Source organism: Tursiops truncatus, chromosome 11 (assembly GCF_011762595.2).
Source record: "Tursiops truncatus isolate mTurTru1 chromosome 11, mTurTru1.mat.Y, whole genome shotgun sequence".
Lineage (NCBI taxonomy): Eukaryota > Metazoa > Chordata > Mammalia > Artiodactyla > Delphinidae > Tursiops > Tursiops truncatus.
The window spans coordinates 19,775,238-19,798,608 of NC_047044.1; the positions used below are offsets into that span (position 1 = coordinate 19,775,238).

At 41.9% G+C, this 23,371-nt stretch overlaps 1 protein-coding gene and 1 long non-coding RNA gene across 9 annotated transcripts in view; one reads left to right on the plus strand and one right to left on the minus strand.

Moving 5' to 3' along the window:
• GNPTAB (N-acetylglucosamine-1-phosphate transferase subunits alpha and beta) overlaps window positions 1-22,722 on the plus strand; it is an 86,079-nt gene extending 63,357 nt beyond the window's left edge. For 4 of the 5 annotated variants that reach the window (XM_019918354.3, XM_019918357.3, XM_033866197.2 and 1 more), the window contains 11 exons: window positions 965-1,094; window positions 2,184-2,387; window positions 3,070-4,175; window positions 6,239-6,438; window positions 6,658-6,877; window positions 7,567-7,680; window positions 11,783-11,868; window positions 12,122-12,220; window positions 15,690-15,857; window positions 19,309-19,399; window positions 21,289-22,722. In XM_019918354.3, coding sequence (XP_019773913.1) covers window positions 965-1,094; window positions 2,184-2,387; window positions 3,070-4,175; window positions 6,239-6,438; window positions 6,658-6,877; window positions 7,567-7,680; window positions 11,783-11,868; window positions 12,122-12,220; window positions 15,690-15,857; window positions 19,309-19,399; window positions 21,289-21,366 — 2,496 coding nt within the window. In that variant the 3' untranslated portion in view covers window positions 21,367-22,722. The remainder of the gene's footprint in view (window positions 1-964; window positions 1,095-2,183; window positions 2,388-3,069; window positions 4,176-6,238; window positions 6,439-6,657; window positions 6,878-7,566; window positions 7,681-11,782; window positions 11,869-12,121; window positions 12,221-15,689; window positions 15,858-19,308; window positions 19,400-21,288) is intronic. The other variant, XM_019918355.3, reaches the window with a different exon arrangement.
• LOC109547139 (uncharacterized) lies at window positions 12,215-21,126 on the minus strand. Of its 4 annotated transcripts, XR_012324227.1 has the most exons (6): window positions 20,935-21,117; window positions 20,326-20,470; window positions 19,823-19,959; window positions 18,677-19,032; window positions 13,240-13,312; window positions 12,215-12,604 (listed from the first exon to the last, which is right to left on the minus strand). It is a non-coding gene; the product is annotated as an uncharacterized lncRNA (long non-coding RNA). The 4 variants fall into 4 exon arrangements; XR_002172857.3 differs by having other exon boundaries at window positions 19,823-20,470; window positions 20,935-21,119; XR_002172858.3 differs by lacking the exon at window positions 19,823-19,959 and having other exon boundaries at window positions 20,935-21,112.
• Window positions 22,723-23,371: the final 649 nt, after the last annotated feature.

Sequence of the window (23,371 nt, forward strand, 5' to 3'; positions counted from 1 at the left end):
CAGTGACTGTGTACAGCGATTTCCGTGCCAGTAGGTGTGCCCTGGGTGCGAGGAGTGGGAGCGCCAGAGAGTGAAGTCACACTGGGATAGGGACTGAGATGAGCTTGGAAGAACAGGAGTTAACCAGATGAAGAAAGACCTTGCAGGTAGTTGCACCGTGCAAAGATACGGAGATTTTAAAGGGGAATGCATTTTTCAAAAATGATTTTAATTTAGAAAGCAACCATATACCATGTCAGTTGTTTTGAAAGCAGACAGGTTCACAGCTCAGAATGCTGTGCTGGATAATTCATCACAGGACCTCGCGTATAAGGATATTGAGAGTTCGTCTGCCCCCCCTTTTCAGCCTTGAGACAAGACGGTGCATGAATCTGCTTAGGAGTTGACAACAGTGTCACAGAAAAGCAGTGACTTGTGTGCACACTTTCCACCTGCACGCTCTTGAACTCGCATTTAAGTTTGGCATGTTGCTGCTTTATTTCAAAATAGATCATTTATAAGACCATGTTGTAAGACTGACCCGTAAGTTGAGTCCTTGTCTCCTTTCCTTGAGCAACGGAAAAGAGTAAATGTGCCGGGTGAGACCCATCAGCAGGGCAGGACTGAGAAACTACCACAGGATGGCCCTGAACGCAGACCTTTTCTAGAGCCTCAATTTGTTTTGTATTTCTGTTAAAGGAATCCTAATTTAAGAATAAAAAGTGTCAGGGGACTTCCCTGGTGGCGCAGTGGATAAGACTCTGAGCTCCCAATATGGGGACCCAGGTTCGATCCCTGGTCAGGGAACTAGATCCCACATGCATGCTGCAACTAAGAGTTCGCATGCCACAACTAAGGAGCCGGGAAGCTGCAACTAAGGAGCCCGTCTCCTGCAACTAAGACCTGGCGTGCAACCAAATAAATATTTTTTTTAAAAGTGTCAGAAACCAGAAACCACTTTATTTTCCCTCTGGTTTTATCATAGGTTTATTTGACATGGCCTGTGCCAAACTGTGCTGAGGGCTGCCCGGGATCCTGGATTAAAGACGGCTATTGTGACAAGGCTTGTAATAATTCGGCCTGTGATTGGGATGGCGGTGATTGCTCCGGTGAGGGTGTGTTCAAATGTAACTTGTCCATGTTGACAGAATTTTTTTCATTTGTTGTCATTATCAACCAGGTACAGTGACTTAATTAAACGTTCTTCGCGTATTGAAACAATCATCGTAGACTCTTTGGAGGTGATGACTGGTGTCCCCATGTGGCCCAGTTTATTCATATTGTTGGGGGCATTTTCCCACATGACCCTACACTTGAAAGTGTCTTTTATTATTCAAAATATGAAAATCAGTTATACCCTTAATTATGTGAGCTCGAGAGTAAGAATCGCTCTCACTGGTTCCTGTCGGAGCTCATGGCCAGTGGCCCCTAGAAGCACACTGCTCCAGGTCAGTGAGGGACTAAAGAGATGCAGAAGAAATAAACATCTCCTCTCCTCAGCATCTCTTCTCCCTTTCTTGTACACTAACATTTAGACTTGTTGAGGATAACAAGTTTTTACATTTCTTTATTGCCTTTCAGTTTATAAAGCATCATCCATTATCCACTTGAATTTCTCAGTCACCAAAAGAAGGAGAGTAGGTGCACAGATATTCTCATCCTACTGCATTTGAGGAAACAGGTTTGGGAAGGTGTTGGAAGAAACAAAGCTTGTGTTTCAGTCAGCTCTATCAGAGGCACTTTTGAAATATACGAACCGCTGCAGGGAGAGAACGTAGACGTGCAGGAGAGTCTCTGCAACGCGGAGAGCTCGGGGACAGAGCAGTGACACTTGGTCACGAGCTGATTGCCAGTGTTAGGACATGTTCTTGTCAGTCCCGAGAGTCACGGTCTTCAGAATAATCTGATCCTCCATACACATCTGCATGTGCCCCCCTTGAGCACATCTGAGGCCTGTACTTCTGGGTTGCACAGATGTAAGTGCCGAGGCCTGGTCATCCCACGCCCAGTCCACTGGCAACTGATGCCCCCTTTTCAGATTGTCTCTTTTTAAGCTACGTAAAATCTTCTGTTAAAGAATGGGGTGAACCTTTCCTGACTGAAATTCATGCATCGGTCTTGAAAACACAGCTGAGAAATAAGGAACTGGCTTTTTTCCAAGACTGTAAGCACAGCAGGATTCTGTTTTCCTCCTCTCCCTCCAGGTAACAGTGGTGCGGGTCGCTATGTAGGAGGAGGTGGGGGCACCGGGGGCATTGGAGTCGGACAGCCTTGGCATTTCGGTGGAGGAATAAGCGGCGTCTCTTACTGCAATCAAGGATGTGCAAATTCCTGGCTGGCTGATAAGTTCTGTGACCAAGCCTGCAATGTCTTATCCTGTGGCTTTGATGCTGGTGACTGTGGACAAGGTATATTCATTGCCATAAAAACGTATTTAGGATAAGGGGATAACAATCTTTCATAAATGGAGGGGTTTGGATCGTTTTTGTTATTTAAAGTAATAATTCTCTAGGTATCCCTTTCCCAGCCTTGCATCCAAACTAGTTGTGAGTTATAAGAGGGCACAGATCTTTAGACAACACAAGACACTGAAGCTGCATCTTTTCCTGTTACTGCGCTAGTCTGATTATTTTTTCTTTTTTTTTAGTAAGCAGATTTATCTTAGCAGATTTATCTTACGTGGTGAAGGTTTAATTTGGGAACAGTGAAAGGAGACCAATAATTCATTAAATAAGCTTGGTTTGAATACTGGATCTTGTTGATAGCTTATTAATGGCGGTCCTTTTGGTCAGAAGGTTGTCTTTTTTTCAAATGGACAAAAAGATGGAAGTTGACCATTGGAATTCGCTGTCCTGAACCGTGCCTTGTCTCTGTAGTGAGTCAGCCTCAGCATTCCATGTCGATAATAGTGATTGCTTCAGAAAGTAAAAATGAGCCCTATACTAGTAGCTTTTGTGTTAGAACTTCTGATGATTTTAAAGTCCATTTAAAGTCACTCTTAGAAAGTGAAAACTCAAACCCTAAGAATTAAAGGAAAAGGGGGGAAATGCGTAGTTTTTTAAAAATCATGTTTGTGTTTTTTTCCTCTAGATCATTTTCATGAATTGTATAAAGTAACTCTTCTCCCAAACCAGACTCACTATGTTATTCCGAAAGGTGAATGCCTGCCTTATTTCAGCTTTGCAGAAATAGCCAAAAGGGGAATCGAAGGCGCCTATAGTGACAACCCAATAATCCGACATGCTTCTATCGCCAATAAGTGGAAAACCATCCACCTCTTAATGCACAGTGGAATGAACGCGACCACAATACATTTTAATCTCACATTTCAAAGTACAAGTGATGAAGAGTTCAGAATCCAGATAGCAGTAGAGGTTGACACAAGGGAGGAGCCCAAACGGAATTCTACGACCCAGAAGTCTTACCAAAGTTTGGTTAGCCCCTCAGCTCTTCTTCCAGAGGTGGAAATCCTGTTTGAGGATATCCCCGAAGAAAAACGCTTCCCCAAGGTCAAAAGACACGACGTTAACACAACAGGAAGTTTCCAAATGGAGGTGCAAATTCCGCTGGTCAATATTTCACTCCTTCCAAAAGAGACCCAGTTGAGCCTTAATAACTTGGATTTGCAGCTAGAACACGGAGACATCACCATGAAAGGATACAATCTATCCAAGTCAGCCCTGCTGAGGTCGTTTCTGATGAACCCACAGGATGCAAAGTTAACAAGAAATCACCCTCTGATGACAGAGCAAAGAAATGACAGTTTGGAGGCCCCACTGGAAAAACAGGCTCACAAAAGCATCTTACCCAGCAGCTTAGGAACATCTGAAAGATTCCAGGGGTTATTGCCTTTTCCAACAGTGACAATGACAGTGAATGGCCACTCCCAGAGCCAGACTCCACCCCTGGACTTAGAAACCAAAGCAAGATTCAGGTCCAAAACTGTGACCCCGAAAGTAGGAGGTGGAGGTGTGTCAAAAGAAAAGCTCTCATCTCTGATTTTCCCACTGGAAAACAGGGAGACACAAAAGGTAATCACAGGGAAAGAACAAGAGAAGAACAGAATGGAGGAAAATGCTAACAGTTACCTAGGTGGTAATGAAGTATTACCTGGAAGAAAACTGCAACATTACACAGAGAGTTACCTGGGCTTTTTGCCATGGGAGAAGAAAAAGTATTTCCAAGATCTTCTTGATGTAAGTTACATCCAGCCTTATTGTTTCCCACGCTCAGGAAAAATAAATAACCTTGTAAGTGGTAGTGATATAATAATAGCTACCATTCATTCAGTACTTCCCTGTGCCCGCCACTGGACTCAGTACTTTTCTTATGTGGTTTCATTTAATTGTCCCAATAATTCTAACAACAAAACTACCTTGTAAGGGTCTGCTATCATTGTCCCCATTTTGCAGTTTAGGAAGCAGCCTTCATGTGAATGAGTAAGGGATTTAGCCAGGGGCATACCCTGAGTCCATAGTAGAACAGGGATGGTATCTTTACTTGGCATGTTGCGATATCAGAAAACGCTTTTGAATACCCCTTGCAGTCAGATCTCATGTTTTTCAAACTTTACTAATGAAAAACCCGAGAGGCAGATAAATTCGTTAGCTTTCCCGACATCACAACAGCAGGTGAGGGTGAGCCCAGCGCTCTCCCTCCTGTACCACGGCCTCCACGGTGCCCTGGGGTCCTTTGTACATCTCACAAGCGCCGTCACTGTGCTGACTGCCGGGGAGTGCAAGATGGTGAGAACAGTTGCTTGCTGCTCTTGGAGACTCAAAGAGCAAGCTGGGAGGACAGATTTGTGGGCAAATAATTGTGGCAGTGTGATAAGTGTCTGCTGAAGTATGGACAAGGAGTCCGAAGGGAAGATTCCTTAACTCTGCCTGGAGGTATTGGGGGAGGCATACAGGAGGACATGCCCTGTGAGCTGACCTTGGAAGGGTGGGACTGGATCGTGACCAAAGCACAGCCGTGAGTGGATGTTAGGCTGAGGGAAAGTGATGAAGAGGGGCGTTGTCTCATTCCTCTCATGGTCTTCAGGAAGTATCTTGTCCCTGCCATGGTAGCATTTACTAATTGTTAAGCAAGGTGCTGCAGAGTTCTTGCCTACATTGATTTCCTCATTCTCCCCCGCTCCCTGCTTTTTAAATTGCAAAAGTACTATAGGCTAATGGTAAAAATCGCAAGCAATGCAAAAAACAAAAAAAGCAGGGGAAAAAAAAGGGAAAGGTCTGTCTCCTTCCTTCCTTAATCTCCTTACTTGAGACAGTCACTATGAATATGTAGTTTGGTGGGTATTCTTCCAGTATTTTTCTACAGATATGCAGACATACTATATAGTTTGTTTTGCAGCAGTGAAGTTATATATATTGCTCTGCAGTTGCCTTTGATGTGGTAGTATGTGGGCAAATTGCCATTGTTTATTTTTAACAGCTGTAAGTTGCGTCCAGTGTTTTTGCAAGTACAAATACCTAATGTTGCAATAAATATTCTCGTACATATATCTTACTCTTGAGGAAGTTTTATTTCTGTAGGTAGAATTGCTAGGTTAAAGGGTCTATTGCGTATAAAATTTAACTGTCTTTCTTAAATATTGCACCCCTTCCTCCTTCCACAGACAGTATGCAAGCGTGCTTGTTTCTCCACAGGACTAACCAACAGCAGTTAATAGCATCTATATTTTCATCAGTTTGAGAAGCAAAAATATTTCGTCTTCTGTAAAGTGTGTTCAGGTTCTTTGCCAATATTCTTTGCCCATTCATTCAGTTTCGCCTCTTACTGGTTTTGATAGGGTTCTTTACATTTCATAATATTAACACTATTATATGGTGAAACCAATTTTGTATTCTAGTCTTTTTGTTCAGAACTCAAGGGACTTGCTGCTTTGATGTCACCAGTAGAAATAACTTGATACTGAAAGCACTATCAAATTTATTGTAAATCAATTAAATATTGCATTGAAATTGGCTATGAAATCTCATGATCAATGACTAGTCCTTAAAGAGTACCCTAAAAGCAGACCTCCACCCCACAGCTGTTGTTCTCGAGCCGATGTTGGCGATACTTTCACTGAAATCCAGTTTGTCCTGATGTTAGGATGCTTGAGGAGACCTGTTAGTGCTCGTTTCATTTGCCCCTCAGGACAGTTAGTGACTAGTTATTACCAGGTGACATAAAGTAGTACCTCTGTCTCTTGTTAGCACAGGGCACCTGTGCACTAAACACAATGCTGTGTTGTGTGGAATTCTCTTTTCAGGAAGAAGAGTCACTGAAGACACAACTGGCATACTTTACTGAGAGCAAGCACACAGGGAGGCAACTAAAAGATACGTTCGCAGATTCCCTCCGATATGTAAACAAAATTCTAAATAGCAAGTTTGGATTCACGTCTCGGAAAGTCCCTGCACACATGCCTCACATGATCGACCGAATAGTTATGCAAGAACTGCAAGACATGTAAGTCTTGCTTGTGTTTGAGTTGTTTGTGTGTGCTCAGAGCCAAGGCTGCTTGAAGTTTACATCCTTGCTATGCTGCGTTTATGGCTCTAACACTTGATGACTAGTATGTCGAAGGTATTATCTAAATAAGTGGGAAGGAAGATTCTGACTCCACAAGTGTTAGGTACTGTATATATCTTAAATATCCAGATCTTATGATATGCTACATTTGGACAGGTTCCCTGAAGAATTTGACAAGACGTCATTTCACAAAGTGCGCCACTCTGAGGACATGCAGTTTGCCTTCTCTTACTTTTATTATCTCATGAGTGCAGTTCAGCCACTGAACATATCTCAGGTTTTTGATGAAGTTGACACAGACCAATCTGGTGTCTTATCTGACAGAGAAATCCGCACGCTGGCTACCAGAATTCACGACCTGCCTTTAAGTTTGCAGGTATTGTCATTTTTTTTCCCCTAAACTTAATGACATTTTGAATGAAACTTTTGCATTTGATACTTTCTCTCTTTCCCCTACATACTTCAATGGATGCAAGTACAAGTAATTCTTCATATTTAATGAGGGGGTTCACAACTAGTCCATTTTAAATGCCAGGATTAAAATCAAATTTGAAATTCATATTTTATAAGATTATTTTTTGGGGGCTTTTAGTAGGGATTGTAATTGTATTGTCTGGAGACGAGGCAGACCGTACCTGCAGATAAGATTCTCGATTCTCGTGTCAAGCTCATTCAGGGCCTTCAGGTGTGGCCGAGTGGAGATCTTAGCCAGGCCCACGGTGTTGCAGAGCCCCTTCCGTCATGGCATCCTTTAGTCCCAGGAGTAGGACACTCACTAATGGAGAGCTCCAAGATGAATCCAGCTGCAGGACACCCATCTGGTGATCCCGTGGACCACCTTGTGTAAAACGGTGCCTCACAGGCCCGTATGTTCTACTTTGAGACAAAGATGAGTTATTTGTATTGTTTCATTCTGCTCTTTTTAGGGTGTCCTTAAGAATCATATAGTCAAACCCTCTTTGACGATAACGCTTAAATTTTGGTGACTTTAACATTTTTATTTTTAAAACCACAGTTGTTACTTGTAATGTATATAGGTTTATCCTTTTATTTTTGCTTTGTTAGGACTTAACAGGTCTGGAACACGTGTTAATAAATTGTTCGAAAATGCTTCCTGCTAACATCACTCAGCTAAACAACATCCCACCAACTCAGGAAGCGTACTATGATCCCAATCTGGTGAGTGCCATGGGTTCTTTTATGTAAAGTAGAACGTATATCCTTATCGGGTGTTAGTTACATCATTTCTGTAGAGCACTTGAAAACCTAGAAGCAGGCTCTGTTTATAGGTCTTTGGTGGAAATCAGTAGCACAGATAATCCAGAATCATTCATATTTTTCTTTGGAATATCTTTTTTTCCTCCCTAATGGATGTTAAGCTAATACTGAGATTAGTTGCTTATATTCTATAAGCAGACATCCTGTTCACTAAGGATAGCGGAAGGCAGCGCCAGAGTATACTCACTGGCTTGGGAGAACAATCCTGAGGTTAAACATCAGACGGAATCCCATCTTTCATCAAAGCTCAGTTGCTTTGATGCTGGCATTTTCTGGATCTTACCACTAGGGGCAGTGGATGATCTATACACAAGTGTATCAGAGCAGCATTTGGCTGAAATGATTGGAAGACTCTTGATATCTGTAAGATGCATCCCAGCTTCAGAGAAATGATAATGTGGAAAAAATGCATTTAGAATTGATGGACCAAGGATATAATACAGCCATTATGTGATGCTTACAGTTAATTTTTACTGATATATATGGAAGAATGTTTATAAAATAAAATTAGGTGGGGAGAAAATGGGTACTGCCATATACAGAATACGGTTTGAACTATGGAAGACTCCTGATACCTTCACACACATCCCCAAAATTAATGAAAATGACAGTAGGTTAAATTACAGGTAGTTCTTTTTCTTCTTTTTAACATCTTTATTGGAGCATAATTGCTTTACAATGGTGTGTTAGTTTCTGCTTTATCACAAAGTGAATCAGCTATACATATACATATATCTCCATATCCCCTCCCTCTTGCATCTGCTTCCCACCCTCCGTAACCCATCCCTCTAGGTGGTCACAGAGCACCGAGCTGATCTCCCTGTGCTCTGTGGCTGCTTCCCGCTAGCTATCTGTTTTACATTTGGTAGTGTATATATGTCCATGCCACTCTCTCACTTCATCCCAGCTTACCTTTCCCCCTCCCCGTGTCCTCAAGTCCATTCTCTACGTCTGCGTCTTTATTCCTGTCCTGCCCCTAGGTTCTTCAGACCTTTTTTTTTTTTTTTAGATTCCATATCTATGGGTTAGCATATGGTATTTGTTTTTCTCTTTCTGACTTCACTCTGTATGAAAGACTGTGTCCATCCACCTCACTATAGATAACTCAATTTCATTTCCTTATTATGGCTGAGTAATAGTCCATTTGTATGTGTGTGTGTGTGTGTGTGTGTATATGTTTTGGTTTTTTTTAGATCATGCAGCGTGCAGTCTTGTGTCCGGCTTTTTTTTTTAATAACATAGGTAGTTTTAATATAAATTTATTTATTTATTTTTGGCTGCATTTGGGTCTTTGTTGCTGCACACGGGCTTTTCTCTAGTTGCAGCCAGCAGGAGCTACTCTTTGTTGCGGTCCGCAGGCTTCTCATTGGGTAGCTTCTCTTGTTGCAGAGCATGGCCTCTAGGTGCATGGGCTTCAGTAGTTGTGCCACTCGGGCTCAGTAGTTGTGGCGCAGGGGCTTAGTTGCTCTGCGGCATGTGGGATCTTCCTGGACCAGGGCTTGAACCCATGTCCCCTGCATTAGCAGGTGGATTCTTAACCACTGAGTCACCATGGGAAGCCCCATAGGTAGTTCTTAATATCGTTTTTTCACACTAGTATTTTCCATATTTTCTATAATGAATAGACTACACTTTCATAAGCATAATAACATGTATTTAAAAAAAACTGACCATCTTGCAAATGTTCAAGCCCTGTAATTAACTGCAGATGTTTGTAAATGAATGTAGAGAAGAGTAATGAATCAGTTAAAAATCTGATTCCTGAAAGAAGGCAGTCATTCCTTTGGCATTCATTGCACACGGCAGGGATGGTATTTCTCACTTGTGTTCTCGGAGGGTCCTGGGAAGCTCCCTCATGAGGAGACAGTGTGAGGGGCAGCCCGGCAGCTTTAGGAACCCGTAGACAAACTGTAAGTATTGCTGATCATGCGTTGGTTAGTTTAGCAGATGACATGGGTTTGTATACAAATGTGTCACTTAAAGCCAGTATTCTATATATTTTAAAACTTAAAACTATGAAATCAACAAAACTGAGGTAGAGGTATAAGACCTGGTGTCAGCCCTAAGGGATTTTCCTCTAGTGGGGTAAACAGGCATGAATCAGCAGGTGGAGACTAGTCCTGGGTTGCGGGTTCTCGGGAGGCCTCGCGTGGAGCTGATGCGCAGTCAGGCTGATAGGAGAATGGCAGCTTGTCTTGTGAGCTGCAGCAGCTTCTTCTGGGTCTTTGGCGCAATCCAGTAAAAATGCTTTGTCAGACCCAGACTGTTATACAGAGATGTTAGTAGTTCTTTACAAGCGTGTTCTTAATGATTAAAAAGGCACATCTGTAATCACTGTAGGTGTGTTCCCTGCCTCCAGAGAGAATAGAATCAAAGTTAAAAAAAAAAAAAAAAGTAGATTGCATAGGCTAAAAGACATTCTCAGTTTTAGGACTTTTCAAACAATGATAAAGCTCTTTTCTGTTTCCCCCCAATTTGGAGTTACCCCAACAAAGCTAATATAGTCAACTCTAAATCATCCAGAGGTCAGTGTCCTGGTTTAAACACTTTTTTTATGTATTTGTCAAAATAAAGTTCTACCAGTTATCAGAGATCTGGGTACACCCTTTCTCCAGGAGGGGAACAGTGAGCCGAGGGTTCCAGGCTGCCCTGACTTGTCTTTTCTGGTATCTTCTTGGTGGGCAAACCCAGAGCACTGGACAGAGGAGGAAGAAAGGAGAAGGTGTGCTGGGCTCCTAAACCATCTCCGCTCAGCCTCTCCCCTGGACCAGGCCTCTCTGGTCTTTACTGTCTTCGGGACCACGTTGTGATCGTACTGACAGGTTGCCTTAGAGGCTACTGACGTCACCCCAGGTCCAGGGAGCTTTGCGAGTGGCTCAGCCTGTTTCAGTGCTCGCTCCAGACTTGTCTTTCACCATCTGTATTTCCACATCCGTCCTTTCACTTGTCTGTCTTTCCTTCTCTATAAACTTTGGTTTCCTAGTAAGATTTTACAATTACCAACCCCTTGCACTGGTATAGAACTTAGAGAAGAGTGTTCTTTTCTAAGGAAGATGATCTATGCGTAGAAAACAGTTATTCATCTTTCCCTTTTACAGGCACGATGAAAGGTTCTTGAGGGATTTTAGGGCTTTTTTTAAAGAAATGCACACATATTCATCTATTAGAGTATTTTACTGTTTTACCAAATATCTGGCATGAGGTTTAGAATCAGCAAATATCCTTTGAACGCTAAGGATTAAGTAAGTAGGGGCTGCTTTGCTAATGGTTATAAGTTAGTCTTCAGGCTTATGCAAATAAAGCTGTTTAGAGCATAAGTACTAATTATACAGACAGCATTAGTTAACATTACTCGAGTGAACTCTTAGCCAAGGTGTTGGCTTCATTACTGTAATTAACTGTGATTACACACAGGATAAAGTATTTTCTAATTAGACTATGAGAATGACAGCTTAGCTTATGAGTATCATATAGACCACTTCATTACAGTTTATCTTCGAAATTTATTTTCATTTTGAAAAAATTATAGCAATCACTTATAAGACTGTTTTAACAGATAGTGTGTAGTAATGTGTGATTAAAATAAAACTTTATTCACAGTAACAGGCAATTAGCATGCGGGCCATAGTATGCCAATTTGATTTTTAAGAATATTACATTAAAATAGTCATCTTGGGCTTCCCTGGTGGTGCAGTGGTTGAGAGTCCGCCTGCCGATGCAGGGGACACGGATTCGTGCCCCGGTCCGGGAAGATCCCACATGCCGCAGAGCGGCTGGGCCCATGAGCCATGGCCACTGAGCCTGCGCGTCCGGAGCTCGTGCTCCACAACGGGAGAGGCCACAACAGTGAGAGGCCCGCGTACCGCAAAAAAAAAAAAAAAAAAAAAAAAGTCATCTTAATTACTGAGTCTTTCTGTGCCCCCTTAAATTTTGCACCTGAGATGATGCTTCAGTTGCCTCACCCTAGTCTTTGCCCTGATATAATGTCTGTATTTTCTCGCAGCCACCAGTCACTAAAAGTCTAGTAACCAACTGTAAACCAGTAACTGATAGAATCCACAAAGCATATAAGGACAAAAACAAATATAGGTAAGTACTACATACATTTTCTCTTTGTTTAATTTAAGGATAATTATGAGTGGTATTTTCATAATTTTACCATAGTTTATCTATTAAGCATTCTTTGAAATTTATGTGAGATTTTCTTTAGTAATATGGAAAAATTAAGTCATTCCAAGGATGCTGATTTTTTTTAAAGTTTTATAAAATGCTTTTCTTATTGAAATTTTATTTTACATATCCACATAAATATTTAAACTCTTTAAATATGTTTTGATATTAGATTTGAAATCATGGGAGAAGAAGAAATTGCTTTTAAGATGATTCGTACCAATGTTTCTCATGTGGTTGGCCAGTTGGATGATATAAGAAAAAACCCCAGGTACTGTTGTTGTTGTTGTTTGTTGTCATTGTTTTTAATTTAGAACATTTTAGGTTCACAGCGCAATTGAATAGAAAGTATGGAGGAAAAAAAGCAGTAGGACTAGAGAAACGGGAGTGGCTTATTTCTGTTTGGAGCAGACGGAAATGTCTAACGGTAGAGGTAGTGTTTGAACCGAGAGATGGGAGTTGTGAGTTGAGATCGGGCCCCGCGCGCACAGGGACTAGCACGGACATCTCAGAGTCCAGTGACAGGACTGTTCAGTGAGGCTGAGGGCTGGGCTGAGGGGCGGACAGCATCATCGGGGAGGTGAGGCCAGACGGCTGACACTCTCAGAGCATTTCTAAAAAGGTGCTACCAGAGAAGTTGTTTTGGTGGTTAGACCTGCAATTCAAAGTAAAGTTCAAATTAGCTTCTGAGGAAAAAGGAATGCTACCATAAATGTGAAAATCCAGTAAACTGCAGTCATTCTTTGGGGATAAATTCAATGTTCAGGTTTACATAAACCTTGAAAATTTCCAGCCTGGCCCCCTAACAGTTGCCCTAGTTCGAAAAAATTGGTTAAAATCTGCATGTTTGAGTTTTGAACTTTAGTGGGAAATAGGTGTTTCAGTAGTTTCTCAGAAAAAAAACCTTGGCTTATGAAATTGAATATTTTCATCTGAGTTTTTCAAATGCTTTTGGAAGTTTTCAGTTTTATCTCTTTTAAATTATGATCTTAATTATACATGATCAGAGGTGTAAAATTTCCGGGCATTTTAAAGCCATGGTATTTTTTCTTAAAATTCCATTCTTGATTTTTGGGCAGGGGGGAATATGGAATTTTAAGAAAAATGAAAATATTTTTAATACTTATGTAGTATATTCATAAAATATTTCCTACAAAATAACAAGTATTTCCCACAAGCTAAGCAAACAATAAGCCATAATAATTAAGAACCACCCAGCTTGCAGCTCTTGTTGTGCACGCTGTTCCCTTCCTGGAATGCCCTGCTCAAATTTTAAAAAACAAAAACAACCTTAAGAGCCAATTTCAGTACTTGCTTCTTGCTTCCCCCATTCTATCGACGTGCTTGCTCAGTCCTCGGTGATCTGTAGTGAGACCAATTGAGAAGTTAGAGTTTTTAGTTGTACCCTATACTTTTATGTCTTGTGCCAGTTTGAAAGTTGTTGGGCGAGAGGATTCACAGACATCTTCATAATACTTAAAGGGATAGGGTTTTGCTGAAAAGACCCAAGGCAAGACAGGCTTTTCCAGCAGTGTCTGCTGGGCCTAGATACGTCCTATAACCCTGAACAGATTTTATCATTTTTAACTCTTGTTCTGTTTTACTTTGGGGGGCTGATTTTTAAGTCGGGAGTGGAAAACCAGCCTTCTGACTGACTTACACTTTAAGGACAGGTTTATCGCATTAACAGGGAATCTAGGATAGGCGGTATCTGGGCTCCGCTGCCCTTCTCCCTTCCTGCTTGTGTTGGCTTCATCCTCAGGCTGGAGATAGGGCAGCTGCAGCTGTTCCAATGTCCCTGCAGACATAGCCATGTTCTGAGGCTATAGGGGATTGTCCCTTCCTGTGTGTCGTGTGTTGTCCCCTCCCCCCATTTCTATACCAGTCGCAGTGAAGGGGAGGGATTCACTTACGCTAGTCAGAAGCTGACTCTGGGTTGGGGTGCGGTTGCCTACCTTTTGAGTCAGCTCATGGGGGAGAAATACGGAGCAAAATGCAAGTTCTCATTGGAAGGAGAGGGAGTGTTTGCTGGGCACCCAGCAAGGTCTGCTTTAGTTACCCTGTGTCTACACATACTCTTTGTCTCATACACGTACTTTCTTCTTTAACTTTTCCCAACTTATTGAAAAATTTTGAAGATACAGAAAAACTGAAAAAAGTAGTACAATAAACCCTTAGCTCAGACTTTTAAAGTTTCAGCATTTTGTTATGTCTGTCTGCTCTCTCTCTCCATCTCTCTGTATGAACACAAAAACACACAGGTTTGGTTTTTGTTTTGTTTGCTAAACCATTTGAAAATTAGTTGCAAACATCCAGACCCTTTACCCCTCATTATTTTACACGTCTTCTTCCTTTTTTGGCTGCATTGGGTCTTCGTTGCTGGGTGTGGGCTTCTCATTGCAGTGGCTTCTCTTGTTGTGGAGCACGGGCTCTAGGCGCGTGGGCTTCAGTAGTTGCGGCACGTGGGCCCAAGAGCAAGCGGGCTTCAGTAGTTGTGGTGCATGGGCTCAGTAGTTTTGGAGCACGGGCTCAGTAGTGTTTAGCACATCTAAACAGTCATTCTCCTTTATACCACAGGACCACTAACACATATCCAAGAACCTTAACACTGACTAAAATAGAACCATCTAATAGATGGTCTATATTCACACTTCACCAGTTGCGTCCAGATGCCCTTTACAGCTGCTGTTTGTTTTTAATCTAGGAAACAGTCAAGCCTCATGCATTGTATTTGGTTGACATAACTCTTTAATATCCTTTAATTTAAACTTCCCCAACTTTAGAGAAGAGATAGGATAATGAACTTTCACTTACTCATCACTCATCTTCAATAAGCAGAGACTTTTCTCCTCCGTTGTCTTTTATAAGCATTTATGTTTTTAACTTTGTTGGTTTGAAATGGTATCAAGTTAATTCATTGCAATTAAGTCCATAGGTTCCCCATCTCTTTTTTTTAAACCATATAAATGTTTGCATGTGTATATGAAGAAATCAGATTATATATTCTGTAGATTTCCTGAACTTTGGACTTTTCTGATTGTCTCCCAGTTGTTTAACGTGTTTCTCTGTCCCCTGTATTTCCTGTAAGTTGGTAGTAGGATCTGAGGGCTTTATTAGACTTGATAAAATTGTAAAAAAAAAAAATTAAATGTACTTCAAAAGTGGTGTTATCCCTACCTACTGTTTTAATGGGCCCTCAGTTTAGTGACTTTTGCCGGGAAGGGAACCTGAAACAAGTAGGGAAGCACCACTGTAACCTACTTTTTGCTGGAACTCTAGCATCTTACAGCCTGGTTGGAGACATGTGAAGAAGTCGTCATCAATCTCATAAAATCTATAGCTATAAGGAACCATCTCTATCGCAATGATCTACAGGACTGTTCTTAGTGATGTAACTGTATCAGTTCAGAGAACTCAGTTGTAGGCATTTAGTAGGTTTTTCCCTGGATGCTAACAGAATGCTTCAGTCAGGGACATGCCAAATAGAAATTAAAATAATTCACTCCCATAGCTAGAAGGCACATTCAAAATTATCATCCCTAGTTCTTTTTGTTTTACAGGAGAGGAATATCTAAAGAAAAATTTTACAGAACATTATTCCCCTAGAGAATCATATCAGTAAATGCAACAGCTTGGGACATAAGTCCATTTAAAATATATTTGGAATCCACACTTCTTTCGTTAGGTAAGGATCATCCTTATGATAACCAGTAGTAACCCTGGGTCTCTCTCGTTTCCAGGAAGTTTGTTTGCCTGAATGACAACATTGACCACAATCATAAAGATGCCCAGACAGTGAAGGCTGTTCTCAGGGACTTCTACGAATCAGTGTTCCCCATCCCATCCCAGTTTGAGCTGCCAAGGGAGTATCGAAACCGTTTCCTTCATATGCATGAGCTGCAGGAATGGTAAGTTTTCCTGTTTCATGTACGTACATATGTGTATTTTTTCTTTTTTTAGAGTGATTAAATTTCTTTACTGTGTTATTTGCTTTCTTTGTAAAGTACACGCATAGTTTTTATTGAGCTCAGTGGCTGAGCACACTTTCTGAGCCTTATTTGTCATCACTGCCATTAAAGTGGCTGCCCTGTTTCTTGAGTACCCGCTGGGCAGTATATTTACTCTTTACAATGAAAGGTGCTACTCTTGTTGCCACGTTACAGGTGAGAGCACAGTAACAGAAGTGAGTGATTTGCTCAAGGTGGAGTAGCTGACAAGTGGCACGTCCAGCCCGATTCCTGACCCTCCACACGTTCGTTCCACTGTATTCCAAAGCTGCTTTAGAATGTTTCCTTCTTTGATTTTTACTACCAACACTTCATTAGAAAGATCATTTTATCTTTCAATTTAGGGAAATTTTTGACCCCTTGCCTGCCCGCCACACCAGGCACTAGGAACAGGGGCAAAGCCTCGGAGATACTGCGGGTTCGGTTCCAGACCACTGCCGTCCCCAGTTCACGTGAAAGTTATGTTCAGACTATGTCATAGTCTATTAAATGTGCACTAGCATTATATCTAAAAAAAAGTACATTCCTTAATTTAAAAATATTTGCTAAAAATGCTAACCATCATCTGAGCCTTTAGCAAGTTGTAGTAATATCAAAGGTCATTGATCGTAGATCACCGTGACAAACATAATAATGAAGAAGTTTGAAATATTGCAAGAATTACCAAGATGTGATACAGAAATACGAAGTGAGCAAATGCTGTTGGGAAAATGGTGCTGACAGACTTGCTTGACACAGGGCTGTGCAGTGCAGTAAAGTGAGGCCAAGTTAGGTGTGGTATTGCCTGTTCAAGATGGAAGGGACACTGCGCCGGCCTTCACCAGAAGCCAGCGAACCAGCCGTGACACGGAGGACGTGACTAGATAGGCTTCAGTGCTCTCAGAGTACAGAGGAGGAAGCAGCTAGTTCCATGACAGGATGGTGACATTTGGACTTGGTTTTGAATTATGAAAAGGACTTTTCCAGAAGACAGTGCTGTGGAGAGGGAAAGGAGAAATTGTGAAGGGCTGTATCTGAGTTAGACATCTTTCTTTAGAGAATAGCGGTTCCCAGGAGAGACTTTTTTAGATGTCTGTCTCATCAGAGTTCATGATTTGGAAAGATAACAGTGCTTGCGGGGTGGACTGGTGAGGAAGGCGTCTGGAGTAAGGCAGTGTTGTCTGGGAACTTGAGGCAGAGAGACAAGCAGTAAGCATTTCACTTGTCCTGGAAACAGATGGTCAAGGTGTGAACCAAGGACATGGCCCAGGGAATAAAGAGAAGCAGTAGATACAATTGGCAGAGATTTGAGAGAGGAAATTAGCAGACCTTGGCAGCTAGAGCTCTTTGGTGTCTTGCAGTTGGGTAAGTGAGACAATTAGCACGTGTATTGCTACTATGTACCTATTTTTATTTTCATAAGGAGAAGTTGTTACTAAATAACTTGTCTTCTAGCAATGGCAAGGAACGGCTTCTCACCATTTTCACTTTGCCTTAGCTCAGAGGAAAAAGAACTTTGGACAGTTCCAGCTGTCAGTCCCCACCAATCCAGTTCATGACTAAATTCACCTTCAAGGGCCTACTGAATAAGAAAGGAGTGGGTTTAAGAGTAGCTGGAGGGGGCTTTGAGTTCTGTGTTGTACAGATGAGGTGAATCAGGTGCAGGTTGCTGATCCGGGGGCTTCCTTTTCCTCAGCCGCCCTGCTTCTGTGTCATCTCTCGCTGCTGACCCACCAATGCCGCCCTGCTTTCTGTTGGGCTGGCCAAAAAGTTCCTTCTGGTTTTTCCACATTACGGAAGAAAACCTGAACGAGCTTTTTGGCCAACCCGATAGAAACGTCTTCCTTTGCTTTCCTTTCGTGATCCTGCACTCCTGAGTCTCCGTCATCTTCCCCTGGTTTCCTGCAGTGGCTTTCTTCCTGTCCCTTTCTTGGGAAGAGCAGCTTCTGCACTTAGAGCAGTCCATGTGGTGTGCTTGTCGCTCCTTGTAGACTGTGAGCCCTCGTCGGGGCAGAGACTGGCTCTCCCTGTCCGAGTCCACTTGCATCCGTGGTGCACAGTAGGTGCTCAGTGCATGGCTGGCTGAGGGGAGCTCAGCTCCCGTTACAGGGTTCTCTGGTCACTGGGGCAACTCATTAGCTGTGTCACAGCCTGTGGCTTCTTAGCTCTTCAAATTACACACAGATTCTGAATGATACTGTAGACTTAGAACTCACTGAGCTGGTTTTTGATCCTCTTAACGTAGGAAACACAGGAGGAAGAACAGTGCAGGGCAGGGTACCATTTGGAATATGTGACTCAGAGTAGAGACACCCGCTACCAGGCAGGTGTGAATAAGCCTGGAACTCAGCAGAGGCCTAAACCTGGCAGTTGTTAGCATAGCATATCTTCTAAGCCTTATGTTAAGCATTTATTTAATCTTCATAACAAATTATTATTTCCAAATTACAGGTGATGAAACTGCTGTACTCCCATTTATCTCCTAGGCCAGTTGATCCCACCCTCAGGATGTCTCTTCTGTTGCTTCATTCCTTCCATTCTCACTGCCCTAGTACAGCCCTCATTCTTTTCTCTGCCCAGACTGACCGGATTGCCTGCCTCTGGCCACCTGCTTTGACATCCATCCTTCACACGGCCGCCATTTGCACCCCGATTGTGACACACACACACGCACTTCCCACAGAGTATTATGTCCAAATGCTATTGCATGGTTTTCCCGAACAGCTGCAGTTTACACCTACCTGCTTCTCCTCGGCCGAGTGTCCCTCGTGCCTCCATGCAGACTGGGCTCAGTTGAGCAGGACGCAGCTTGCAGCGGCTGCTGACGCTCATCCCCTTTCTCAGCCACAGGCTCTCCTTCCCCACGTCAAGGCTCAAATGGAGTGTCCCCATCTCTGTGGTGCTTTCCCATCTCTGTGGTGCTTTCCTCATTTCACTGTTTTTCCACAAGACTCTGCTTTTGATAACAGATATTTCTGTCCACGTGTGTGATGGCTAGTTGTCTGCACGTCAGCGCCTCCCCAGGTTTGCAGATACTTTAGAGCAGGGACTTCTCCTTGTCGCCTTGCTGTATCCACAGGAGGTGTCGGTTGGGTGACTGAGCAAATACAAATGAATGGAAGAGGGGATTTTGTTTAATTTGTTAAAAATTCTTATTTTCTTTTGAAGTCCTCTCCCCTGCCTGGGTAACTTTTACTAATTCCAATATTTACTATAACAATGAAAATCTGAACTCAGGTGGGAAATGTATAATTATGTTAACATTTTAGAATTGCCTCCAGACATTGTTTTTGCTAAACTAGTAGCTTTACTAAGTAATGATAGTTAAACCCTACACATAACTACATATCTTCCTTCTTTTCTCTCTGAACAGGAGGGTGTATCGAGACAAATTGAAGTTTTGGACTCATTGTGTGCTAGCAACATTGATTATATTTACTGTATTCTCATTTTTTGCTGAACAGGTAAGTGTTATATATTTTATGTGGATGTCAAACAGTATTTCTTGGTATCATTAATCTGATTCTTTTAAGAAAATGATATAAATTCATAAGAAGAAAATGTTTATTTCTCCTGTTGGCTTATACTCATGTTAAATATTTCATAATATTCAGGCAACAGTCATAATCGCCTTTTTTTTTCCATTTATCCTCTAAATCTATAACCAGTATTCTTTGTACCTGGAGCTCAATAAACAGAGCTTTTCAGTTTTAGCCTGAAGTCTGCAAGTCAAACTATTTTAAACCAAAAAAACCACCTCGAATCTGCATCTGACACTAATTTTCTGTTAATCTTTCCAAACTAGTGGCCACAGCATCTTATCTTCAGGCCTCCCCCTGTTCTGCTGACGGTGCCTGGCTCGGGCACACGGCCCGTCTCCCACTTACATTTCCTTTGAGCTGCTGGGAGTTCATCCCCACACAGGCGCACACACAGCCACCTCCCAGAAGTCAGAGGGAGATTTGTGAGGTCAAAAGAAAGGGATAAGAGAGTCCTCATTAGGCCACAGCAGGTGTGAGATGCTCTGAAAAGAAAGGATTCGGAAGGAAGGGACGGGTGTCTGGGCTGACCGACTTGTGCCGGGCAGGCGAACCTGCCTCAGCCTCATTCCAGGTGACTCTCAAGTGGAGCTTTTCTGGCTGTCAGGATGGGAAGCTTACAGAGTTTACTTACAATGAGGAGGCCGGGCGAGAGCTTTAGGGTAAATAGCCCTGGGCTTCGTGCTGCAGATGGAAGGAAACTCAGGAAATAAAGGTCTGACAGGCAAGCAGGACTGCAATTTAACCTTCATCCACTTCCCACGGAATAGAAACCTTCCTCTTGGTCTTGTTGCCATTGTTCTTGGCAAGTAAAAATCTTTCTTAGGAAAAAAATCTTAAACAGATTGTACCTGCTTTTAGAACGGAGGTCCAGCGAGGAACCTGTGAGTCAGCTGTGTGCTGGCCTGCGATGGGGGAGGAGAGGGACACTGGCTGAAAGGAGCAGCTGGCGGCCATGGAAGGAACAGGAGGGTCTTTCTCCGCTGTCGTTTATACCTGCAGAGAATAGGGGACCAGAGAGGCAGGGCGAGAGGAAGGGAAGAGTAAATCCCCTCTCCTCCCCGACACCCTGCTCTTCACCTGCCTGAATCGAATTCCTTAACTCCTGCACACTCCCACACAAGCCAGGGCTGCCTCTTCCGCTGCCCCAGAATCCCAGCTCGTCATCCAGACCAGGGAGGTCCGGGCAAAGTTCTGCTTTCACCTCAAGATGGAGCAGTAGAAATTGAAACTTTCTTATAAAGGTGGTCAGGTTTTCTATTTCAGATGTATCATGGATAAACTGTTTCTATTAGAAGTATTTATCCAAGTTCTAAGCTGCTAAGTTATAAATGAACTTTTGTATTGCAACCCATTCATGAACTTGAAAATACAGGCAATGCCCAATGATTATTGCTGTGGCCACTAAGTATAGGAAAAAAAGTGGTGATAGAATTCTTAAAATTAAAATTCCAACTTACACATGTAGTCATTTTCAAACCCAGAGACAACATCTTAATGGCTGAAGAGTCCATTTCCTTCAGTAGAAAGACTTGACAGACAGATACTGTGAAAATAAATATACGTGGTAATTGCTATGTAAAAATCTGTAGTTTTTATAGGTCTTAAAAAAATGAAACTTGGACCAAAGTAACTTTAACCAAAGCCAGACAAAATCAGTGGTTGGTTTCGTTTTGAGGGGAGGAATGATGTTTGCTGTCTGTTTTTTATGTATAGGACTGTGGAAAAGATTAAGGTCATAGGACCCTCAGAAAGAAAGTTAAAGTTTGTCAACCTGGAGAATTAAAATTTATTTTCTGTCTTTCATCCTTTAGTTAATTGCACTTAAGCGGAAGATATTTCCCAGGAGGAGGATACACAAAGAAGCCAGTCCTGACCGAATCAAGGTATAAAGGATCTTCATCTGAAAATCTACCTCAGCATTCACTGAGCATTTTAAAACTCGACATCAGAGATGTCTTCATGATGTAATGCTTAGCCAGCTTGGCCTGAAGAAGGAATACCATCCAGTGTAATACTTGGTTTCTGGAATGAATGTAGCCTACTGACCAGGAATTGCTTAACCAACACACAGGAAATGTGTGTGTTGAGCAGCTCTGGTTTTACTTTTAAAGCATCTGCTCGTGGACCGATCTTTCTTTTAATGAAAAGCCTCGCTGATGAGAGACAGCAATGGTTGCTATGGCAACTGAGCAGCTAACTAATATATGAGAAGCCTCAGCCAGCTTGAGTGCTATTGCTAAGAGTCCCCAGTCTTGCATTCCAAAGCTTTTTGCTGTGGTTTTACATTTTGGGGTTTTTTTTGTTTGTTTGGTTTTTCCATTTCTCATTTCTAAAGTAAGTACATACTAAGTTAACTAAGTTATCCTTGCTTTTGCAAACAGTGAATCGGGATGTGTAAACATGTTTTTATAGATGTTATTTAACTAATGCAGCAGCAATATCATGTCCTATTGGCAGTACCTAAATTATGGATTTTATTAACATTTAAAACAATGGGATCTTAACGCACTTACCATTATTTATGAGCTCAGTGACTGACATCTGAGACTTTGTGCTTGTTTTCTTCAGCCCCTAAGAATACTGTGATTTCATGTGGAGGCCTGATTACAAAGGGCTAGAGTTAAGTAGCTGAGCTACTTGCCAGATGTAATTATGTTTTGAAGATGTACATATTCAAAAAGAAGTGCCTCATTTTAGAGACGAGTAGTGCTGGTGGTCGTGGCCCGTAACAGTGGTGTCTTCTTTAATACCCATCAGTATATTCCAGTAGCTGGCTCTCAATCAGTTTCACACAATGAAGGGTCAGGAAACTTTTTCTGTAAAAAAGCCACATGGTAAATATTTGCAGGCCACCTGTGTCTATGTTGCATATTCTTTGTTTAGTTTAGCTTTTGTTTTTAACAATCCTTTAAAAATGTCAAAACCATGTCTAAGTCGCAGATGTACAAAAACAGGCCACCAGCTGGATTCGGGCCATAGGCCATTGGTCTGTGACCACTGGGATAGAGAATTCGTATTTTTACGTGTGGGTAAGCCCTGATGTTCAGCCATGCTTTATTTATGTCATTGTACTGTGGACTTTATGTGTCCTTTTTGAACTCTGACAGGCATTTTAGATCATGATCTTAACAGTATTCTTTCAAAATGGCATACATATTTTGTAAAAAGAACTTGTAAATAACTGTGTTTGTGCTGTAAGAGTTATGTATTTCAAAAACTGAAGTCTCATAAAAACTTAAATTTTATCTGCTGCTTTGATTTTTAATCTTTGAGGAGTGAGTTCGTTATCCAGATTCAGAAATCACTTTGAGTGCTTACATGGAATGTCAGGATCTGTCCTTAACACAACTGAAATTAAGTGGAAAGCAGTGTAAGGAGAGGGTGGTAATATTACAACCTGGAGAATGTCACTGTATGGGGGAAAATAAGTTCTAAATGGGATTTATGTGGTAAAAATTTAGGGGTTATCTGGGTATCATTCTTAACATGAAGAATTCTAGAAAAGTTAAATGAATATTTGGGTGTGATGGAGATTTCTGGTCAGGTGAATACAATCCACACCTTAGTCAGAGCTTAATAGATAATGAGATGGATAACAGAATCAGAATGTTCATGGAATCATTTATCTAATGATTCAGTAGAATCATTAGAACGAAAGAACCTCAGAAGTTGATGAGTCGTCACATGGTCTTCCAGAATTTTAAAGCCTCAGAACCAATAGTCCAAATGAAACCCTCTGGAAGACCAGTATGTAACACAGAAGAGGGAAAGCTGCTCACCCTACCTGACCCCAAGGCAGTGCCTCCAAAACTCCCAGGCTTCACAGGCAGTTTCAAAGCCCCACATCTTGTATGTTATCATCGAGGACACTAGGGTCAGGAAGATTACGTGATT